The sequence below is a fragment of the Quercus lobata genome, chromosome 11 (genome assembly GCF_001633185.2).
Source record: "Quercus lobata isolate SW786 chromosome 11, ValleyOak3.0 Primary Assembly, whole genome shotgun sequence".
NCBI classification, from domain to species: domain Eukaryota; kingdom Viridiplantae; phylum Streptophyta; class Magnoliopsida; order Fagales; family Fagaceae; genus Quercus; species Quercus lobata.
The window spans coordinates 13,169,966-13,188,490 of NC_044914.1; the positions used below are offsets into that span (position 1 = coordinate 13,169,966).

Consider the following 18,525-nt stretch of genomic DNA (forward strand, 5'->3'; position numbering starts at 1 on the left):
TCTACAATCTACGTATATATATATATTTGCAAATATAAAACAGTAGTCTAAAAGTACTGGTTGGACCGTGTCTATACTTTTTAGATTAATTTCATCGTGATCAACACAAAAATTAAATTCTCTCAGTAAATCTCATACCTTGAACTGATCAGAATGGTTCGAGAGGTACTTTCTAGTTTATAATATGCTTTAGAACTTTCTTTTTTATTATTCTGGTGATGTTGTCATCTTGATCTATACAATGAATTGCATTTCAATATTATCAGGGTTGACGAAGTGAACATTCATTTTTTTAATGGATAACTTGATTAAAATGCAGTTTTAGCGTACCCATTATTGAATTTAGAAGAGGAGAAGAATAGTGCAGCCCAGTTTTGACAATTTCTTATCAACTTGAACAATGATTAGGAAGAAATAGTCAGCTGAGATTTACTATAAATAAGTGCCGCATGTCCATAGCTTTAACCCATCATCCTCTCATTTCCTTCTGAAAATGTCTTCCTTACATTTCACCTTCTCAATCTACCTGCTAACCTTTGCTCTCTTTCTCCAAACTATTTTTGGAGACATCCCTCTCTACAATATCCGTTCAAGCTCTGAGAACTTCACTTCCAATGACCAATATGAATCAAACCTAAGAAAGCTCTTAGGTAATCTAAACTACCAAACCCCTTCCCTTGCTTTCGGTCTTGGTTCAGTTGGTTGGTACCAATACCAAACTTATGGGATTGCTCTTTGTCGTGGAGACGCTTGCAGTCGCAGACTGCAAGGCGTGTGTTAATGATGCCAGCAATGAAATTCGCAAACTTTGCCCATATGATAAAGGTGCGATTATATGGTACGATAATTGTCTTTTGAAGTACTCAAACAAGGATTTCTTGGGTCAAATTGATAATGAAAACTGGTTCTCCATGTTGAATGTGCAAAATGTGAGTGAGCCAAATATATTTAACCAGAAGACTAGGGAGTTATTGAGCCAACTAGCCAAGGATGCATCTTTCACCACAAAAAAGTATGCAGCTGGAGAGCTAGAGCTAGGAAAATCAACCAAACTGTATGGCTTGGCTCAATGCACATGGGACCTTTCTACCATTGGATGTTTGCAGTGTCTTGATGATGCAATTGGTCAACTTCCTAGTTGTTGTGATGGGAAAGGAGGGAGAGTTATGGGTGGGAGTTGCAACATAAGATATGAGATTTACCCATTTGTTAGTGCTTAATTATAATTCAAGTTCTCTAGATTTCAGGAGCGAGTTTATAATCATTTACTTTTGGAGGGATACTAGGGAATAATGCTATGTAATTCTTTATTTCTGTTGAACCAATGTATTTGTAAAATTCATTGCCAATAAAATGTATTTATTTTAGTTCTCTTGTCTGTTGTGAAGTGACTTGTTTATACAAGACAAAATATTTTTTTGAAGTAACATGTTTATACAAGATTAAAGAAGGCAGTGAAGTGAAATTAACACTCTATTTATGTGGATCGGCAGCGTACTTACGTTGGGTTTGATTTATCTCCAATATTTTTTCAACTGGACATTTTATTTTGTTTTAAATATACAATAGTAAGTGATAGTAAGTTTTAATCTCTATATTTTATTTAGTTAGTGGATGATATGACAGTTTTTCATTAAAATAAAAAGAGATTCAAATTTAAAAAGTATTGGAAGTAAGTCAAACTTACCTATATTCACAGAAGTAAGCGACTAATTAATTCACCACGTGAGAAAATAGGATTACAAACAGTTTTTTTTTTTTTTTTTTTTTTTTTTTTTTTTTTTTTTTTTATTTTTTTATTTATCATATATAATACCTGGTAAAAATTTCCCTAAATAGAGTTGTATGGTTCACTCCGTTCCGTTCTGCTGGTTATGCTCCATTCTACTAGCTTCATTCCACTTCACTATGCCCATAAGGCCCCAACTTAGTGGCTACTAAAAAAATATAAGCCAACTACAACAATCTCCACCTTGGCGAATATTCAGTCCCAAAGAAAATGTCTCCTTGCTTTGCCTCCAGCTCCAACAACTAATAATAGGGTAGAATATGTCATCATTTATGAACATGGATAAACATTGGCCGAGTCCAAGAAATACTTGAACTTGGCTGCGTTGATAAGCTTCATCAACGTATTGGCTGTATTATCTCAAGTATGAATCTTCTAAAAAATAATGTCTTTGGCAACAATAAATTCTCTTATCTTCTTGAATCTCACATCATATGCTTTGTCCTAACACGATAAACCTAGTGCTTTTAACTTTGATTGTTACAATGCAATTGAACTTCTCATTACTTTAAACCAACCTCTTTGACTAGCCCATTTAATCCCACTGCTCTCTGCTTGGGTTTGCAATTATGTACTTAATGACAGTGCTCACTAATCGAAATCCGGCCTAGTGCAAACCATTGCACGCACTAAAGACGCCAATGCACTAGCATATGGTACCTTTGACGTGTCTTCATATTCTTTTCTCATTCTTCAGGCACCGACTATTAGATAATTTGAAATGGTTAACCAATGGTCTCTGCTTGGATTTGCAATGGAGAAATGCTAGGGATACCAATTTTGACATAACTTTTTGCCACACATAGCAAGTTGTGATGAGTAAAGATGTGTTAGTGGGCCATGTGGGATACACTTGCAATGTCCTTGATGATAGTGCTCTGCTCACTGACCGAAATCTGGCCTGGACTGCAAACCATTGCATGCACTAAAGATGCCACTGCACCTCTTAAAACTAAATCTTGCAGAACTGTGTTGGAGACCACCCCAACCCCCCCCCCCCCCCCCCCCCCCACAAAAAAAAAAAAAAACCAAAACGTGGTAAGTACGAGACAAATTTTATTGGAGCAGTGTTTGCAGAAACTGAAGAAGCTGGGATAGGTGTGGTGATCAAAACTCTAGAGGTGACGTAATGGTTGCACTCTCTGAAAAAATTCCATGGTTTTGTTGGAATTGTCAGTGGCTAGACATGCCGCCCTCTTGATTGAGGAAGTTGGTTTGGATAATTCTTCTTTGGAAGGAGATTCTAAAAATAATCATCAATGCTCCTAGTCTCTTAAGAATGGTGATATGTTCAACTCTCGCGTTCAGTCACTTACTAAAAGACATTTTGTTTCATGTAAACTTTTTACAGAGTTGGTCATTCTCTCGTACTTTTAGGTAAAGCAATGTAGTAGCAGATGCTTCAGATTGGTGAGCAAGATTTTTATATCCACTTTTTGTTTGGAAGAAGTTTGTTCCATCAGATATTGTCAATTTTGTTATCGCTGATTAACTAGCTATTTAAATAAAGGTTCTGATTTTTTTTCTCTAAAAAAAAAAAATTTCTTGTGAAAAAATTAAATACAAAATAAAAGGAAAAATAAGTAAATTACTGCTATGTGAAAAATAGTTTCAATTTGAATACTTATAAGAAAATTTAATGGATTGTATTATCAAAAACACAAATAAGATATATTATCCTCACATTCTGAAAACCATCGTCAGTGCGTATGGAGATCATACTCGATGTGTGGCACCCATTAAACTTGAAATCCATGTAAAGGACTAACTTCATTTAAAACCAAATAAAAAATAAAATCCCATTATTCACTATTAACTCCCTGCACACAAGAAATAAATTTATGTAAACTTTTAAAATTAAAAAAAAAAAAAGCATATTAAGGTTCAAGTTTGAATTGGTAAAGTTTTAGAGGCGAATTTGAGAGAGAGAGAGAGAGAGAATTTTGGGAAATGGAAGAGTGGATGCAATTGCTGAAATTATGGAGAGACAACTTTTTTTGATACAATGGAGAGACAACTTAAAATAGCTATCGGATTTAAAAAACTAATTAAAATTAAAACAAAATTTGAGGAGCCAAATCCTGAAACTGAAAGAGAGGGAAAGCGGAAAATGTAATGGCAAGTGGAGGAGTGAATGTAAAGTTTAATATTATGCAACAATTTGGTAACAGCTTACAGAAAAAAGAAAGGAAAAAAAGAGGGAAGCCTCAAATCAAGAACCAAATAATCACTATGAATTTGGAAAATAAAATACAAAAGTATAAAGTAAATAAGGAAATGAATTAAGAGATCGAATAGAAATTGATCAGAATTGTTAGAATGGAAAAGGAAATTTTGGATGGAGAGTTAATTGTATATGTTAAAGAGCGAAACTAAAGATTGTGAATGCGTTTCTCAAAAAACACAAAAAAAAAAAAAAAAGAAAGATTGTGAATGCATTAAATTAAATAATATATGGACTCTCGAAAGAGTGAAATCAAAGATCGTGAAAGAATTAAAAAATAATATTTTCCTTTTATATATGGATTCTCGGTGGAAACAAGTCAACTTTTTTTAATTGAATAAATAATTTACCTTTACTGTCTAAATATAACGGTTATAAATATGGTTTGTTACCAAAAGAGTTTATTCCAACAATCACTTTGATAATTTAGAATTGACAAAATGTTTGACTTGATATTCACAAAAATGCTCATTGTCATGTTATTTGTATTTTTATTTTATTTTTTTTTTTGGGTGAGCTCAAATGCTAGAATAACTCAATGGGGATGGGATTGTTTGCACAAATATCCCAGTACCACAGGAAAGTGCAAAATGCGTTGTTTTGAGAGTACCAAATCCTCTACGGGCAAACTCCAGGAGGACCGCATCCTATGGTCACGTTCATACACGCAGCTATAGGTCCAGCCAAAGTTGGGCACTGTATGATGAACAGTAACTGTTACTGTTCATGAATAGTGACTTGTCTCCTTGTTTTCTGGATACTGTTCATGCACAATGACTGGTGTTGTGGATGAATAGTATTCTGTTTAGAATCTTTGCAAAGTGCGGGTATTGTTGCTGAATAGAAACCGGATTGTAAACATCTTAATCGCTATCCAAGTTGTAACCATCATAAGGATCTTGAGAATCCTGGAAGGGATCGACTGGATTGTGGTTTATTGAAGCTTCTGAAGAGGCAGGAGAAACTCTTTCTTCTGATTCTAACTTCTCTGACAGGATGAGCAACTGCTATATATATATATATATATATATTTTAAAGGAGCACCTATAGCCGCATTCATAAACGTGGTTATAGCCATGTTCATAAATATGGGGTTTTGTTCATTGTTCTTTGAGTTTTGTTCATTTTTGTTCCCTTTAACTTTCTGTCTCTCTTTGCAGTAGATCTGAAGATTGAGTCTCTCTTTGCTTTAGATTTGAAAATTTTGAATCAATGAAGCTAAAGTGCCTCAAAAAATTATCTCTCTTTGCTTTATTTTTCTCTGACCCATGGCCGAAAATTATTTTCTTTTGTTTGATTGCGTTTTGATTAATTTTGGGTTTGAGCATATGGACTCTTTTTGGTTATGTTTCAGTTATGGGGATTTTTGTATTTTTGAGCTTGTGCTTTTGTTTTCCTTGAATAGATTGTGTCTATTTGGGTTGATTTTGTTGAAGGAGATGTTATGTTTGTGTTCTTGTACTCTTTTCTTGTGTTTTAGAGCATGTTGTGTTGATTAATTTTGAAATTTTCTAGGTTTTTCTTTGAATTTGAATTTGCTGGGTTTGTATTTTTGTTTTGAATTTCTTAATTTAATTAAAATTGAAAATTTAAAGTTTGAAAGTATTAATTTAAAAAAAAAAAAAAAACTTTTGATTACCGAGAATTAAGGTAATCAAAGTTTTTTTTTTTTTTTAATAAAAAATATAAGGGCATATAGTTGCGTTTTTTAAACGTGGCCATTGGTTCGATCCTATAACCACGTTTTAAATGTGGTCATTGATCCAATCCTATAGCCACATTTTAAACGTGGCTATAACTTTCACCTATAGCTGCATTTGAAAAAGTGTGGCCATAAACCCCTTAGGCCTATAGTCATGGGGTTTAGGCCACGTTTGAAAATGCGGCCTAAAAAAACGCAGCTATAGGCCAAATCATCCTATAACCACGTTTTTCTGAGCTATAGCCGCGTTTTAAAAACGTGGCTATAGAACCCTTTTTTTTTATTTTTTTGGTAGTGATAGTTCAGTCTTTGTAAGGATTGATCCTATACATGAAATCAATCCTCTGCATAATCATCAAGCAAGAATCAATAGAGAAACTCTAGGAGGGCCTAATCCTATACATAATCCATGAAACACTTGGAGGCCTTGATCATCATCACAACCCACCAAACTATGAACTGCTAAATATCAAAAGGATACGAATATTTTATACTACTTGCGTTACTCTTAGCCACAACAGTTTATCTTGGAATAAATTGTCTAGTTTTTGGATTTTTAGTTCTTCTGCAAAACAAAATGAATGTAATAGAGATATATTCCGTTCAATTTTTATTTTTATTTTTATATTTATATTTATATATATTTAGTTTGAAATTTATCCTATTCCCATGAGTTACTGGAATTTTTTTCATAGGAAATCTTAATCTATACAATGTTTTCCATTGATTTCAAAAGTGGGATACAATTTTAATCAAATTATTGTTGGGTTAACTTTAGTTTGGATTTTCTACCCGATTTATAGTATACTTGAATATTCTTTTGGATTTAAACCTTTCATAAACACCTAATTGAGATTTTTGAATGTCATAATTTTCTCATAGAAAAGAAAAAGAAAACGATGTTGCTTTTTTAGCAATTTCAATAATCTCCTTCCCTAGAATAGCATATAAGTTTTAGTTAGGTTTTAAAAATTTAGAACAATTGGCAAATTGTGAACACAAACTTGTTTAGATCGATATAGATTCCTATATCTATAGGTATGATTAGACAATAGTCAAGGTGCTGCAAGTCAGAATACAAGAAAAAGGAAGCTGTAGGCTTAGAAATTCGAAACATGCTAAGTTCAACCGATTGAGACTATGGTTCAATTAATCGAGATGTATTTCTGCAGAATTAAATTAAGCCCATTAGCCCATTTAGTGATTTGGGTTTTAGATCTAATTTTCCTACTATTTATAGGAAACCCTAAAACATGTTTTAGGAGTTTTTTTTTTTAGAGAGAGACGAGTGCTTCTTGTGCCTCCTATTGCAGATCTTGGGTTTTTCTACCCAAAACTCTCTAAAATCTTCTACCGGTAATATTCCTTGAAGAAACTCAAGATTCAGTATTGTAAAAGTTGCACATAGCTAATGATTTAAAGCTTTGAGTGGGATCTTGAGTCACAAATGGGTGTTTGTGTTTAACAAATTCAGATAGAAGAGTCTGTGGATTCAGAGCTGCGTGTGGTCACGTGAGTAAATACTACAAGAGGTAGCTTTAGATGTAAGGAAAAATCTATTGTAAAACTCTAGGTTAAATCTTCTCTGGGTTTTCTACCTTTAAACTGGACGGTTTCATTGGTTTTCCTATGTCATTATATTGATTGTCTTCTTTACATTTTTGCACTTATTGATTCGGAGTTGTGTGTAGGGATGGCAATTTTGCCCCGCCCCGCTTGACCCGCCCCTCCCCGCTTCGCCCCGTGCGGGTTTTCCCCACCCCGCAAAGGTGGTGGGGTGGGGATGGGGCAAGATTTTAGACCCGCACCATGGGGCGGGGCGGGGATGGGTTTACATTTTTTAGACCCACCCCGCCCCATCCCCGCCCCACCCTGCATTAATAAGGGTTAAAAGGTAATTTTTTCATACCCTAAAGCCCTACTATTTAAACAAAAATATCATCATCTTATTTTTTTTAAGTGGAGATTCTTTTTGAAGAACTAGGCAATTTTTATTTTGTTATGTATTAGGAGTTTGGATTATTTTATTGTGTCATACTATGATATTTTTGTTGTGATATTATCTTGTTAAATATTTAGATAATATTATTTAGTATTTGCTAAAAATTAGTTTGATTCGATAGAATAAATTTATTTATAATTTCAAGTACATTTTTATCATTGAAACATGTCATTTTATTTGAAAAAATGGTAATAGTTGTAGAGAAAATTAACAAGAAATAGAGTTTTATAGTGTAGGGCGGGGCTTCGCGGGGCCTTAAGGGGCGGGGATGGGGCAAGAAATTTTCCCCGTCATGCGGGGCGGGGCGGGGATGGGGTAAGAAAAATCCATGTGGGGCGGGGGCGAAGATCCTATCCTTCGGCCCCGCCCCGCCCCATTGCCATCCCTAGTTGTGTGTGGTCACATGAGTAAATACTACAAGAGGTAGCTTTAGATGTAAGGAAAAATCTATTGTAAAACTTCAGGTTAAATCTTCTCTGGGTTTTTTACCTTCAAACTGGATGGTTTCATTGGTTTTCCTAAATCATTATATCACTTGTCTTCTTTACATTTCTGCACTTAGTGATATGATTGTTTGTGTTTAACCTAGATTTGAATAATAAACCTAAATAATAATAATCCAACAGTTTTCTTTGAATCCATCCCTTTAATGGCGTTTGACTCAAGCTACTATTTTAATACTTAAATTATAATTTCTTTGATTATATTTTCCATAGACAATTATTAAATTGTTCCTTACTACTGAATTGGATCCAGGCATGGTGTTATGTACACATACACGTGTGTATACAATTTTAAAAGCAAGAGACAACCAAAAAAATTGAATCTTTTTTTTAAATTTTGGCCTTTTTTTTCTTATTGTGATACACTTAATTATGGTTAAAAAAAAAAAATTAAATTTGTTTGTTTTGTATTCTCTAATTTCAAAATACCATTAGAAAACAAAAAGGGAATATTTCAAATCTCTCATTTAATTTTTTTTTTAATCTTTCTTTTAAAGGATTTTATGTATAAATTTTGCAATTATATATGTGTAAAAATATGTCTTAAAGAGAATATTATATATATATATATAGAGAGAGAGAGAGAGAGGTTCAAGTTACATCTAGTATAACTCTAAAAAGTTATATCTTTTTTAAACCATTGGATTTAAGTAGATCCAATGGTAAAAAAAAGGCACTCATTAAAGCTAATATTCATATTAAGATCTCATTTATTATCTCTTATTTATGACATTCCATACTTATCTCTAAAATAAAAAACTGGTATATGTTCTTTCTGCTCTCTCTTTCTCCTCCATCACTCTTCCACCTCCACTGCCATAGGGAAATAATTCATAATGCTAGGTGTAACTTTTTTGGATCTGCTACTTTGAAACATTGTTTAGTTTCCATGAGGTACACTTGAAATATCCAAAACCATAAACTTGGCGAAAATTCTTAGAGATTAATTGCTGTAGTTCATAGACTTTGTAGGTGAGATCTCAAATATAGCCTAATCCAGAGGATTTGAAATTAATATGAATGAAAGGCAATTTATCATGTGTTGTCTTATGGGTTGTGTGAGAAAATTATCACTATACCAAGTTACCGACTCTTACAATGTTAATTATGTTGTTATGCCATTTCATCTAAGATTTGTAACTCTTGATCTATTTCTTGTCACAAAGGAAAGTGGGATTTTGTTCATTCATAATGCCACATGCAGGGAAAACATTTCCTTGCAAAATGAAGTGTAAGCCAAAAATTCAAAAATCCATGGTCTGCAATCGAAAGGGCAATGGAGGAGAAAGAGAGAGCAGAGAGAACGTATACCAATTTTTGATTTTAGAGATAAGTATGGAACGTCGTAAATATGAAATAATAAATGAGATCCTAATAAGAATATCAGTATTAATGAGTGTCTTTTTTGACCGTTAGATCTACTTAAATCCAATGGATTAGAAAAGCGTAACTCTTTAGGTGTAACTTGAACCCATCTCATATATATATATATATATATATATATATTAGTTATAAGAACATTCACATTAGTGTAGCTATTTTAATTTTTCTAGCAAATATATAGCTAAAGGCTCAAAAAAACTCATGCATTAGTCTCAATATTTTATATTACAATTTTAACATGGGATTGTACCCTCACCGCAATGTTTTTTTTCCTCACTAGACAATAATAATAAAAAAAAGTTATTTTTCTCTCCCTTTCTTTATCTCTCTTCACTTAATCTCTACCTCTCTACCTCTCTCTCTCTCTCTCTCTCTCTCTCTCTCTCTCTCTCTCTCTCTCTCTCTCTCTCTCTCTCTCTCTCTCTCTCATGGTGGAGCTCTTGAGTTCGCACCAATTTTAATAAGAGGAGTCTCTCTCTCTCTCTCTCTCTCTCTCTCTCTCTCTCTCTCATGCATTTAATTTACTTTTAAACACTCATTAATTTAAGTAGGCTAATTATTCTATATATAAAAATATAAACAAGCAATAACCTAAAAATGTGTGAAATATGTATGACGCGTAAATGTGTCAAATATGTTTAATGTGTACAAATTGTTGTTTGGTATATGTAGATATAAGCTTACATCATTCTAAAAGATGACATGTGTTGTTATATGTATTGTTAAAGGGACACAGGTCAAATTTTATAATGTATAATAGATAGATAGTAGATTTGATTATGTGATAGTTGAGAAACGAAAATTTAAATCTTAAATATCTTGACAAGAATGTCAAGTATGCATTTTTGTAATGGTCCAATTTATTTATTTTTTACTTCTTTCTTTTGAACCATTTATTTGGCATGGTAATCTTTATGGCTTGATGTACATGTTCTATAATAAGGGATGTGGAGAAATTGAGAAAGGAAAATTTAAACCTTAAATATCTCGACAAGAATATCAAGTATGCATTTTTGTAATGGTCCAATTTATTTATTTTTTACTTCTTTCTCTTGAACCATTAATTTGGCACGGTAATCTTTATGGCTTGATGTACATGTTCTATAATTAGGGATGTGGAGAAATTTATGCCCAAGAAGTTTCATTAACATCTGGCTATGTCAATTAACATGTCACTAAATTTCATTCAATGACACTGAATTACTAATTAGGCATACTAAATAAGTTTGTAAATATTGAAAATTTTTGGGTTTAAATTGGCCCCAATCAATTTATCGATTGCCCAAGTTGATTAATTAGTCAAATTATACAAAGCTCCAATCTTCCAATTCAATTAATTAATTGATAAAATTTAACTACAAAATTGGTTGTAGTCTTAAGTTATAATCTTACTTAATATTTTTTTATTGGATTTGAATTTTGTCAAATCCATTGTTGGATTATATCTTCATCTTATATCCCCCATGCTCGCAAAATTTTTAGAAAATTAAAGATCAATAGTTATTTCATCAATAAATTGTTTAAATTGCAAGTTTTTGTAATTTATAATTATGTATAAAATATAAGCTTATAGATTATATAGTAAATAACATCCGATTGACGCAAAATTTAACATGTGTATTAAGAGTGTAAAGAACATGCAATTCAATTATTTGATTTTCAAAATATGTGGTAATGTTTATTTTATTGAGTAAGGTTGTAGCCTTATGCTACAACTAATTTTGTAGTTAAACTTTGTCCTTAATTAATTACCCTTCTTTTCAAAGAAAAAAAAAATCAATTACCCAAATTGATTAATTAACCAAATTATTCATAGGTCCAATCTAATATGTGATGAGTACAGTCATATCGCAAAAACTAAATATGTGGAAAAATAAATTTCAACATAGAATATATGATCACGATAAGGAAAATAACCCTGATGGGAAAAGCCCTGATGGGTGGTTTGAAGGTTGCCACCAACTTGAAGAATCCACTATAAAAAATTATAGTTACAAGTTTAAGGAATAAACCCGATCTCAAAGTACTTACCTAGAGTAAAACCTATTGATGCTATGCAAGTGTAGCTCCAACCTGGTTGGTCTACTCTTCTAGGTGAATCTCTTTAGTGTATAGAATCACTGAATGTTCAAATAGTGTGTAAAACACCTGTGAACGTTTAGGCTCCCCAATTATAAATTACCAATTTAAGCTTATTATCAAATAATGTATGTGCGGAATATGAAAATAAGCTAAAACAGAATTGATAAAACAATCTAAACTGAAAATAATTACAACCACACCAGTAATTAAATGACAAAGGTTAAGGGAAGAGAGATGCAAACACAAAGACAACATAGTGATGTGTTATTGAAGAGGAAACCGAAGTCCTTGGTGTAAAATCTCTCTACCGCCCTCTAAGCAGTCAATAATCCACTAGAGAATAAAGTTGGGATACATGAATAGCAGAAGACCCTCCAAGCCTAATCTACCTAGTGTACCTAAACTCTCCAAGCTTCTTGTTCTTGGAGGTTACGTCGAACCTTTGTCTTCTCTAGCTTACTGGATCCCGCAATTAGCCCATTGCATCAACCAATCAATTGGTCCCTTCCTAACTACTTCCCAGGCACCAAATAACCTTCTCATAGATATGGGTAAGGTGAGATAAGGATTTGGCTAATGTACCTCTCAAGGATGTAACAATGGAGAGGGTGAGAGTAGAGGAATTTGGAGAATCAAAGGATGAAGATTGTGGATGAGTCAATCTTGTTTTTCTCTAGAGTTTCTCTCTCAAAATTCTCTTTAGAAGCCCTTTACAATACGTGGGTATAAGGATATTTATACTGGTGTTAACGTGAAAGGTCAAGTTCGTAACAAACAAAGTTGTCTGGCGACTCAGGCTCGCGACTGGAATGAGTTGCGAGCTAACTGTCTAGCTAGACTGGAAGTTTTGTCCTATAGTGCTCTAGCTGGCGTGACTCTTCAGCTCCCCTGCATGGTTCACACGTGTGCCTCTTTTGGCGACTCGCTAGTCGCGAGATCCAGTCACGAGGTCCTGCTTGAGTGCACACTCTTGAGTTTTTCTTCACACTCTCTCACACACTATCCTTACATGATTCTCACCTAAATACAGGGTTTCTAAATGCTGAATTATAAGCAAATTGGCACGAAATAAAGCCAAACAAAATGGTTGATTAAATTCAATCTTACAATCACGGATACTCAATTTGTGACTAACTTCACACAATCATTCTTTGAGTATTAAAGGTAGAGAGTGCAACTATCTTGGCTAGAACACTATGAACTTCGCATGTAACTCTGAAAACTAAATTGATGCAAAACCTGGGGTACACAAGATTGCAATTGGTTCTTATGTGAAGAGTGCTCTAGATCTGAAAATTCAAAAATCCTGAAACTTGATTGATTGCATGGTATCAAACTAGTGTTGAAGTTTAAAATTCCTTGATCAATTGGCTGGTGTTGAGTTAGTGTCAAGACAATACTTAATGACACTAAAAACTAAGACTCAAACACATTAAAAATGCAATTTGACTTGGATTTGCAAACACATACATATTTGACCTAGCAATCAAATCCTTTCGCTGAAGTTTTAAAAGAATCTCAATCAATTCTAAACTTAAACCAACTCAAATTTTTTCATGTGAACACTTTGTCTGCCACTAATACAATTCTTTTAACAGAAGATTCAATTTTTTGGAAGAAGATTTGGGGTCTACAAGTCCCAAACAAAGTGAAAAACTTCGTTTGGTGAGCGTGCAAGGAAGCTCTCCCAACAAAAGCTAACTTGTATCGCAGAAAGATCGCCCAAGACGCTCTCTGTGAGAGTTGCAAGGTGCGGTCTGAGGATGGCTCACATTCTATTTTTTTCTGTTCTGGTGTGCAGGTAGTCTGGAGGTCTGATCGACAGTGGAGTTGGCTCTCGGCTTTGGAAGGTCAGTCTATGAAGGATATCTTCAAGTTTGCTTTATTGAAAGACAACGACACAGAGTTACTAGCATTCATGGGGTGGGTAATTTGGAATTGTAGAAATTAGATCCGTTTCAAAGAAGCAGCATGCCCCTTGAACCACATTTCCAATTTATCTAAGGAGAGGAAAGCTGAATTTCAAGGTACTAGACCCTCTATCCCGAAGCTGGTACACAAAAACCATGTCCGTTGGAGACCACCAAATACAAACGAGATGAAGATAAATTACGACGGTGCAATATTCTCAGAAGAGGGTAGAGCCGGACTGAGAGTAGTGGTTCGCAATTCGGAAGGTGCAGTAATCGCTTCACTGTCTTAGCAAATTCCTCTGCTAGCAACGGTTACTCAAGTAGAAGCACTAGCAGCGAGGAGAGCAACTGAATTTGCAGTAGAACTCGGCATCAGTTCCGCGGTGTTAGAGGGAGATTCCGACATTGTTCACAGGGAGCTGATAAGCACAGAACCGTCCTTAGCTTTACATGGCCATATAATTCATGATGTAAAATAGTTGGCTTCTTATTTTACTTGTATACGTTTTGTCCATGTTCGTAGACAAGGAAATAATATCGCCCACACTTTGGCAAAAAGGGCAATTACGTCGCCCAATTTAAATATCTGGATGGATAATGTACCACTAGATATCCTTCATGTAGTTCAGGCTGATCTAGCCTCCTTTGATTAATTGAAGAAAGTATTTCATTCTCAGGAAAAAAAAAAAAAAATACAATTCTTTTAAGTATAATGACATGGATGTATACTTTCTTAAGTTTTTAAAGATAAAATTGTGACTTTCAACATTTGAAAAACGAAAATCAAAGTGGGACAAAATTTTATGACATTACTTTTTTTTTTTTTTGGAGAGGATTTTATGACATTACTTAATACTACATGATTACATGATTCCTGATTTAGGTGAATAAACTAAAAAAAAAAAAAATTCTAATGACTCATTAAATTTCTAGTCATAATGTATTGGAACTATCGCTTTAATATTCTAGCGACTTTGTCACCTACTTTTCGTTGGAATTCAATATTATCGTTTTCTTTATTCTTGTGCCGGCGATGCTTGCAATTTTTCTGTTTGGGAACTTGAGAATTATGCTAATGCAGGTACATGGTCCTCCAAACGCATTCATTTATTTATTTATTTCGTTCTCCCAGTATTTTTGACTTTTGCAAATGGCGCAGCCCACATTGACAATTTCTTGTCAACTTCAACAATGATAAGGAAGAAATAGTCAGCCCCTTTTAACTTTTCCAGATAGCTAGGATGAAGCTCAGATTTACTATAAATAAGTGCCCCATTCTCCATAGTCCATACCTTAAACCCATCATACCTTTCTTTTCCTTCTGAAAATGTCTTCCTCATACTTCACTTTCTCTATCTACTTTCTAACCTTTGCTCTCTTTCTCCAAACCATTTTTGGAGCCAGCCCTCTCTTCCATTTTTGTTCAAACGCTGAGAACTTCACCACCGGTGATCAATATGAATCAAACCTAAGAAAGCTCTTAGGTAATCTTAACTACCAAACCCCTCCTCTTGGTTTTGGTCTTGGTTCAGTAGGTTGGTACCAATACCAAACTTATGGGCTTGCTCTTTGTCGTGGAGACGTCGCCACCGCAGACTGCAAGGTGTGTGTAAATGAGGCTAGCAACGAAATTCACAAACTTTGCCCATATGATAAAGGTACAATTATATGGTACGATAATTGTCTTTTGAAGTACTCAAACAAGGATTTCTTGGGTCGAATTGATAATGATAACTGGTTCTCTTTGTTGAATGTGCAAAATGTGAGTGAGCCAACCATATTTAACCAAAAGACTAGGGAGTTATTGAGCCGACTAGCCAAGGATGCGTCTTTCACCACAAAAAAGTATGCGATTGGAGAGCTAGAGCTACGAAAATCAACCAAACTCTATGGCTTGGCTCAATGCACATGGGACCTTTCTACCGTTGAATGTTTGCAGTGTCTTGATGATGCAATTGGTCAACTTCCTAGTTGTTGTGATGGGAAAGAAGGAGGGAGAGTTGTTGGTGGGAGTTGCAACATAAGATATGAGATTTACCCATTTATCAGTGCTTAACTAGATTTCAAGAGCTTGTGTGTGATATCACTTTTGTGGGGATACTCAAGAATAATGTTCTACAATTCTTTAATTTTCTTTGAACCAATGTATTTATAAAATTATTTTCCAATAAAATTGGCTTTTTTTTTTTTTTTTTTTTTTTTTTTTTTTTTTTCCAGTTTTCTTAATTGATTTTTTCTCATTATATAACTTGTTAGGGTTTCCTTGATTGATTTTACAATGGAATTAATCAATTTCAAATAATTAACCAATTAGGAATTCATATTAATTTCCTGGTTAATTGCAGCAAATTAAATATATTACCAATAAAGTAATAAATAAAATAGTAAATCCAGTAGAAATAATAGGAGACAACAATTCTTAAGGCAACATATCCACTAATAGAATTGAAGTTTATACAATGTACTTAATTCTAAATCTATTACTATCTCATGTAGTATTTGCATGATCACACGTAGCTCCAAATTCATGGACTCTTCGATTATGGATTATTGTACATGAACTCCCTTGTTTGCGACTCCGAGATATTTGCTCAAAGATTTAATCAATATAAGTAGTTAACTGATTCTACAAAAATTCCTTGTTTGTGACTTCAAGAAATCCACTTAATGGTTTGTCTAGTAACTATTGTAGATTGGATTACTATATGGCTTCATACAAGATCTACACTATGGTAGGAGTAACACGTACCGTGTTGAATAGGTGGAAGCTCATGTTTACTTTCTGAAAAATTTAGGGTTTCTACCTCTCTAATCACTTAATAAGTTGTGCTTAATGGGCCTTTATATAGGTTTTCCATTAGGGTTAGAAAACTCATGTGTATAGTAGACTTAATAAATCACGTCAAATCTGAAAAACTAAGTCTATGATTTTGAGTATGATTAGTAAAGGGAACAGGTACGAATATGTAAATTCAACTTTAATTACTATAAACTGTTTGGAAATTTAAACATTATACGTCTCAGTAAAATAACAAGTACGCGTCTTTGTAACGATTCAGTCTAGTGTGAGATTCCAAAAAAAGAAAAGAAAAAAGTCTAATGAGATTTTTAATTCTTTCTCTCGAAATATTTATTTGGCAACGTAATCTTCAGAGGTTGATAGTTGATAGACATGTTCTATAAGTTGGGATGTTGAGAAATTTATGCTCATGAAGGTTCATTAACATTCGGCTTCTTATATATTAATATGTCATTAAATTTTGATTAAGTGATTAATGACTAATTAAGCAATGTCAATAGTTCTAAAAAATTTAAATGAGTAATGCTATAGTCATAAACTATTTTACAATTGTAGAGAGGGAAAATTCCCGACCTATCACAAGTTAACACATCATACTACCAAGTCCACAAAGTATGGCCAATTACAAAGCGCCATGTATTGCTACTAGTTTTACCATCACCATTCAGAAACCAATTGAAATTTGCCAAGTATCATGAAATAAAAACATAAAAATGATGCAAAATGCCAATCACACACCGGTGTGTGTAAGCAATGATATAAGCAGTTCAATCGAGTGTTGACATGTGTCACCTTGAAAATCAAGACATTTCGGCCAATCAAAAGATGCCACATATCTTGGAGAAAATGTCTTAAAGCTCATCCAGTTAGATTGTGAAACATGTCACCAATGAAATTTTGCCATGTGTTATTCAGCCACCCCCAAACTCTTATAAATAGAAACTTTCCTAAGATATTTCTACAGACACCAAGACATCTAGAGCACAAGTAGCATCAAAGAAGATTCAGAATCACTTAGACGTACAAAAATTCTGCAGGAATTAAGCCTTAAAGCTTTCAGGAACTTCAAGAACTTCAACCTCAAAATTGAAAAACATTTGAAGTAGAATCATACAAACTACCTTCCTAGATCTTAAAGTTTGCTGGAATCAAGCCCAAAAGCCTCTAAAAACTCCAAGAAAATAGAAATTAGCGAAGCTCTAAGGATTCAAGCCCCAAAAACTCCAAAGAACTTCCACCATAAACCTTTGAAGACGAAGAACACATGCGAATAACACGAAGAATGCACGTAGAACAAAGAATTTCTAACAAGCTTATAGCCAGAAATTTGTTGTAATTCTGTTTCAAGGGTCTTCGATCTATTCTTTAGCCAAATTGATGGATATTTGGTGTTTGGATCAAAAATCACAATTCCAATCAACAAGTCTTGTAAGGAGATAGAATCAGATGATCAATATTTTGTAATTTCAAAGAATTGTACTACATATTCATCAAAACAAATTCACATTTGTGAAACTATTTTACTTGTTTGATTTTCTCAAAATTTAGTCGTTCACAATAATAATTTTATAAAATGTTGATATGACCAATTTTTACTGATTTTCATCTGGACTCACCACTAACATTATTTTTTTATTTACTAATAACCACTCACCATATCAGTAATTTGTAAATAATGTTATAAAATAATTTGTAACTCTAGTATTTTCCAATCAAAAAGGTAATGTTATAGTCACAAACTATGTTACAATAGTTTGTAATTTTAGCATTTTCCAATTAGAAGAGCAATGCTATAACCACAAATTATTTTACAACATTTTTATAAAATGTTGATATGACCAATTTTTACTGATTCTAATTTAGGCCCATTGCTAATATCACTTTTTAATTTACTAATAATTGCTTACCACATCGGTAGTTTGTAAAAAATGTTGTAAAATTATTTATAGCTCTAGCTAGCATTTTCCAGTTGGAAGAGTAATGCTATAGCCACAAGCTATTTTACAATATTTTTCTTAGATCTAGCATTTGATTAATTAGTCAAATTACACAAATGTCCAATTTAATATTTCATGGGTACAACCATATTACAAATACTAAATGCAACGAAAAATAAATTTTAACATA

At 33.4% G+C, this 18,525-nt stretch overlaps 1 protein-coding gene and 1 pseudogene across 1 annotated transcript; both read left to right on the forward strand.

The window, feature by feature from the left end:
• The first annotated feature begins 493 nt into the window (after positions 1–493).
• LOC115967795 lies at positions 494–1,220 on the forward strand (annotated as a pseudogene).
• Positions 1,221–14,915: 13,695 nt separating this feature from the next.
• LOC115967852 (cysteine-rich repeat secretory protein 38-like) lies at positions 14,916–15,654 on the forward strand. The gene has a single exon (XM_031087007.1). It carries the CDS (start codon positions 14,926–14,928, stop codon positions 15,652–15,654), a length of 729 nt encoding a protein of 242 aa, XP_030942867.1. The 5' UTR covers positions 14,916–14,925.
• The last annotated feature ends 2,871 nt before the right edge of the window (positions 15,655–18,525 follow it).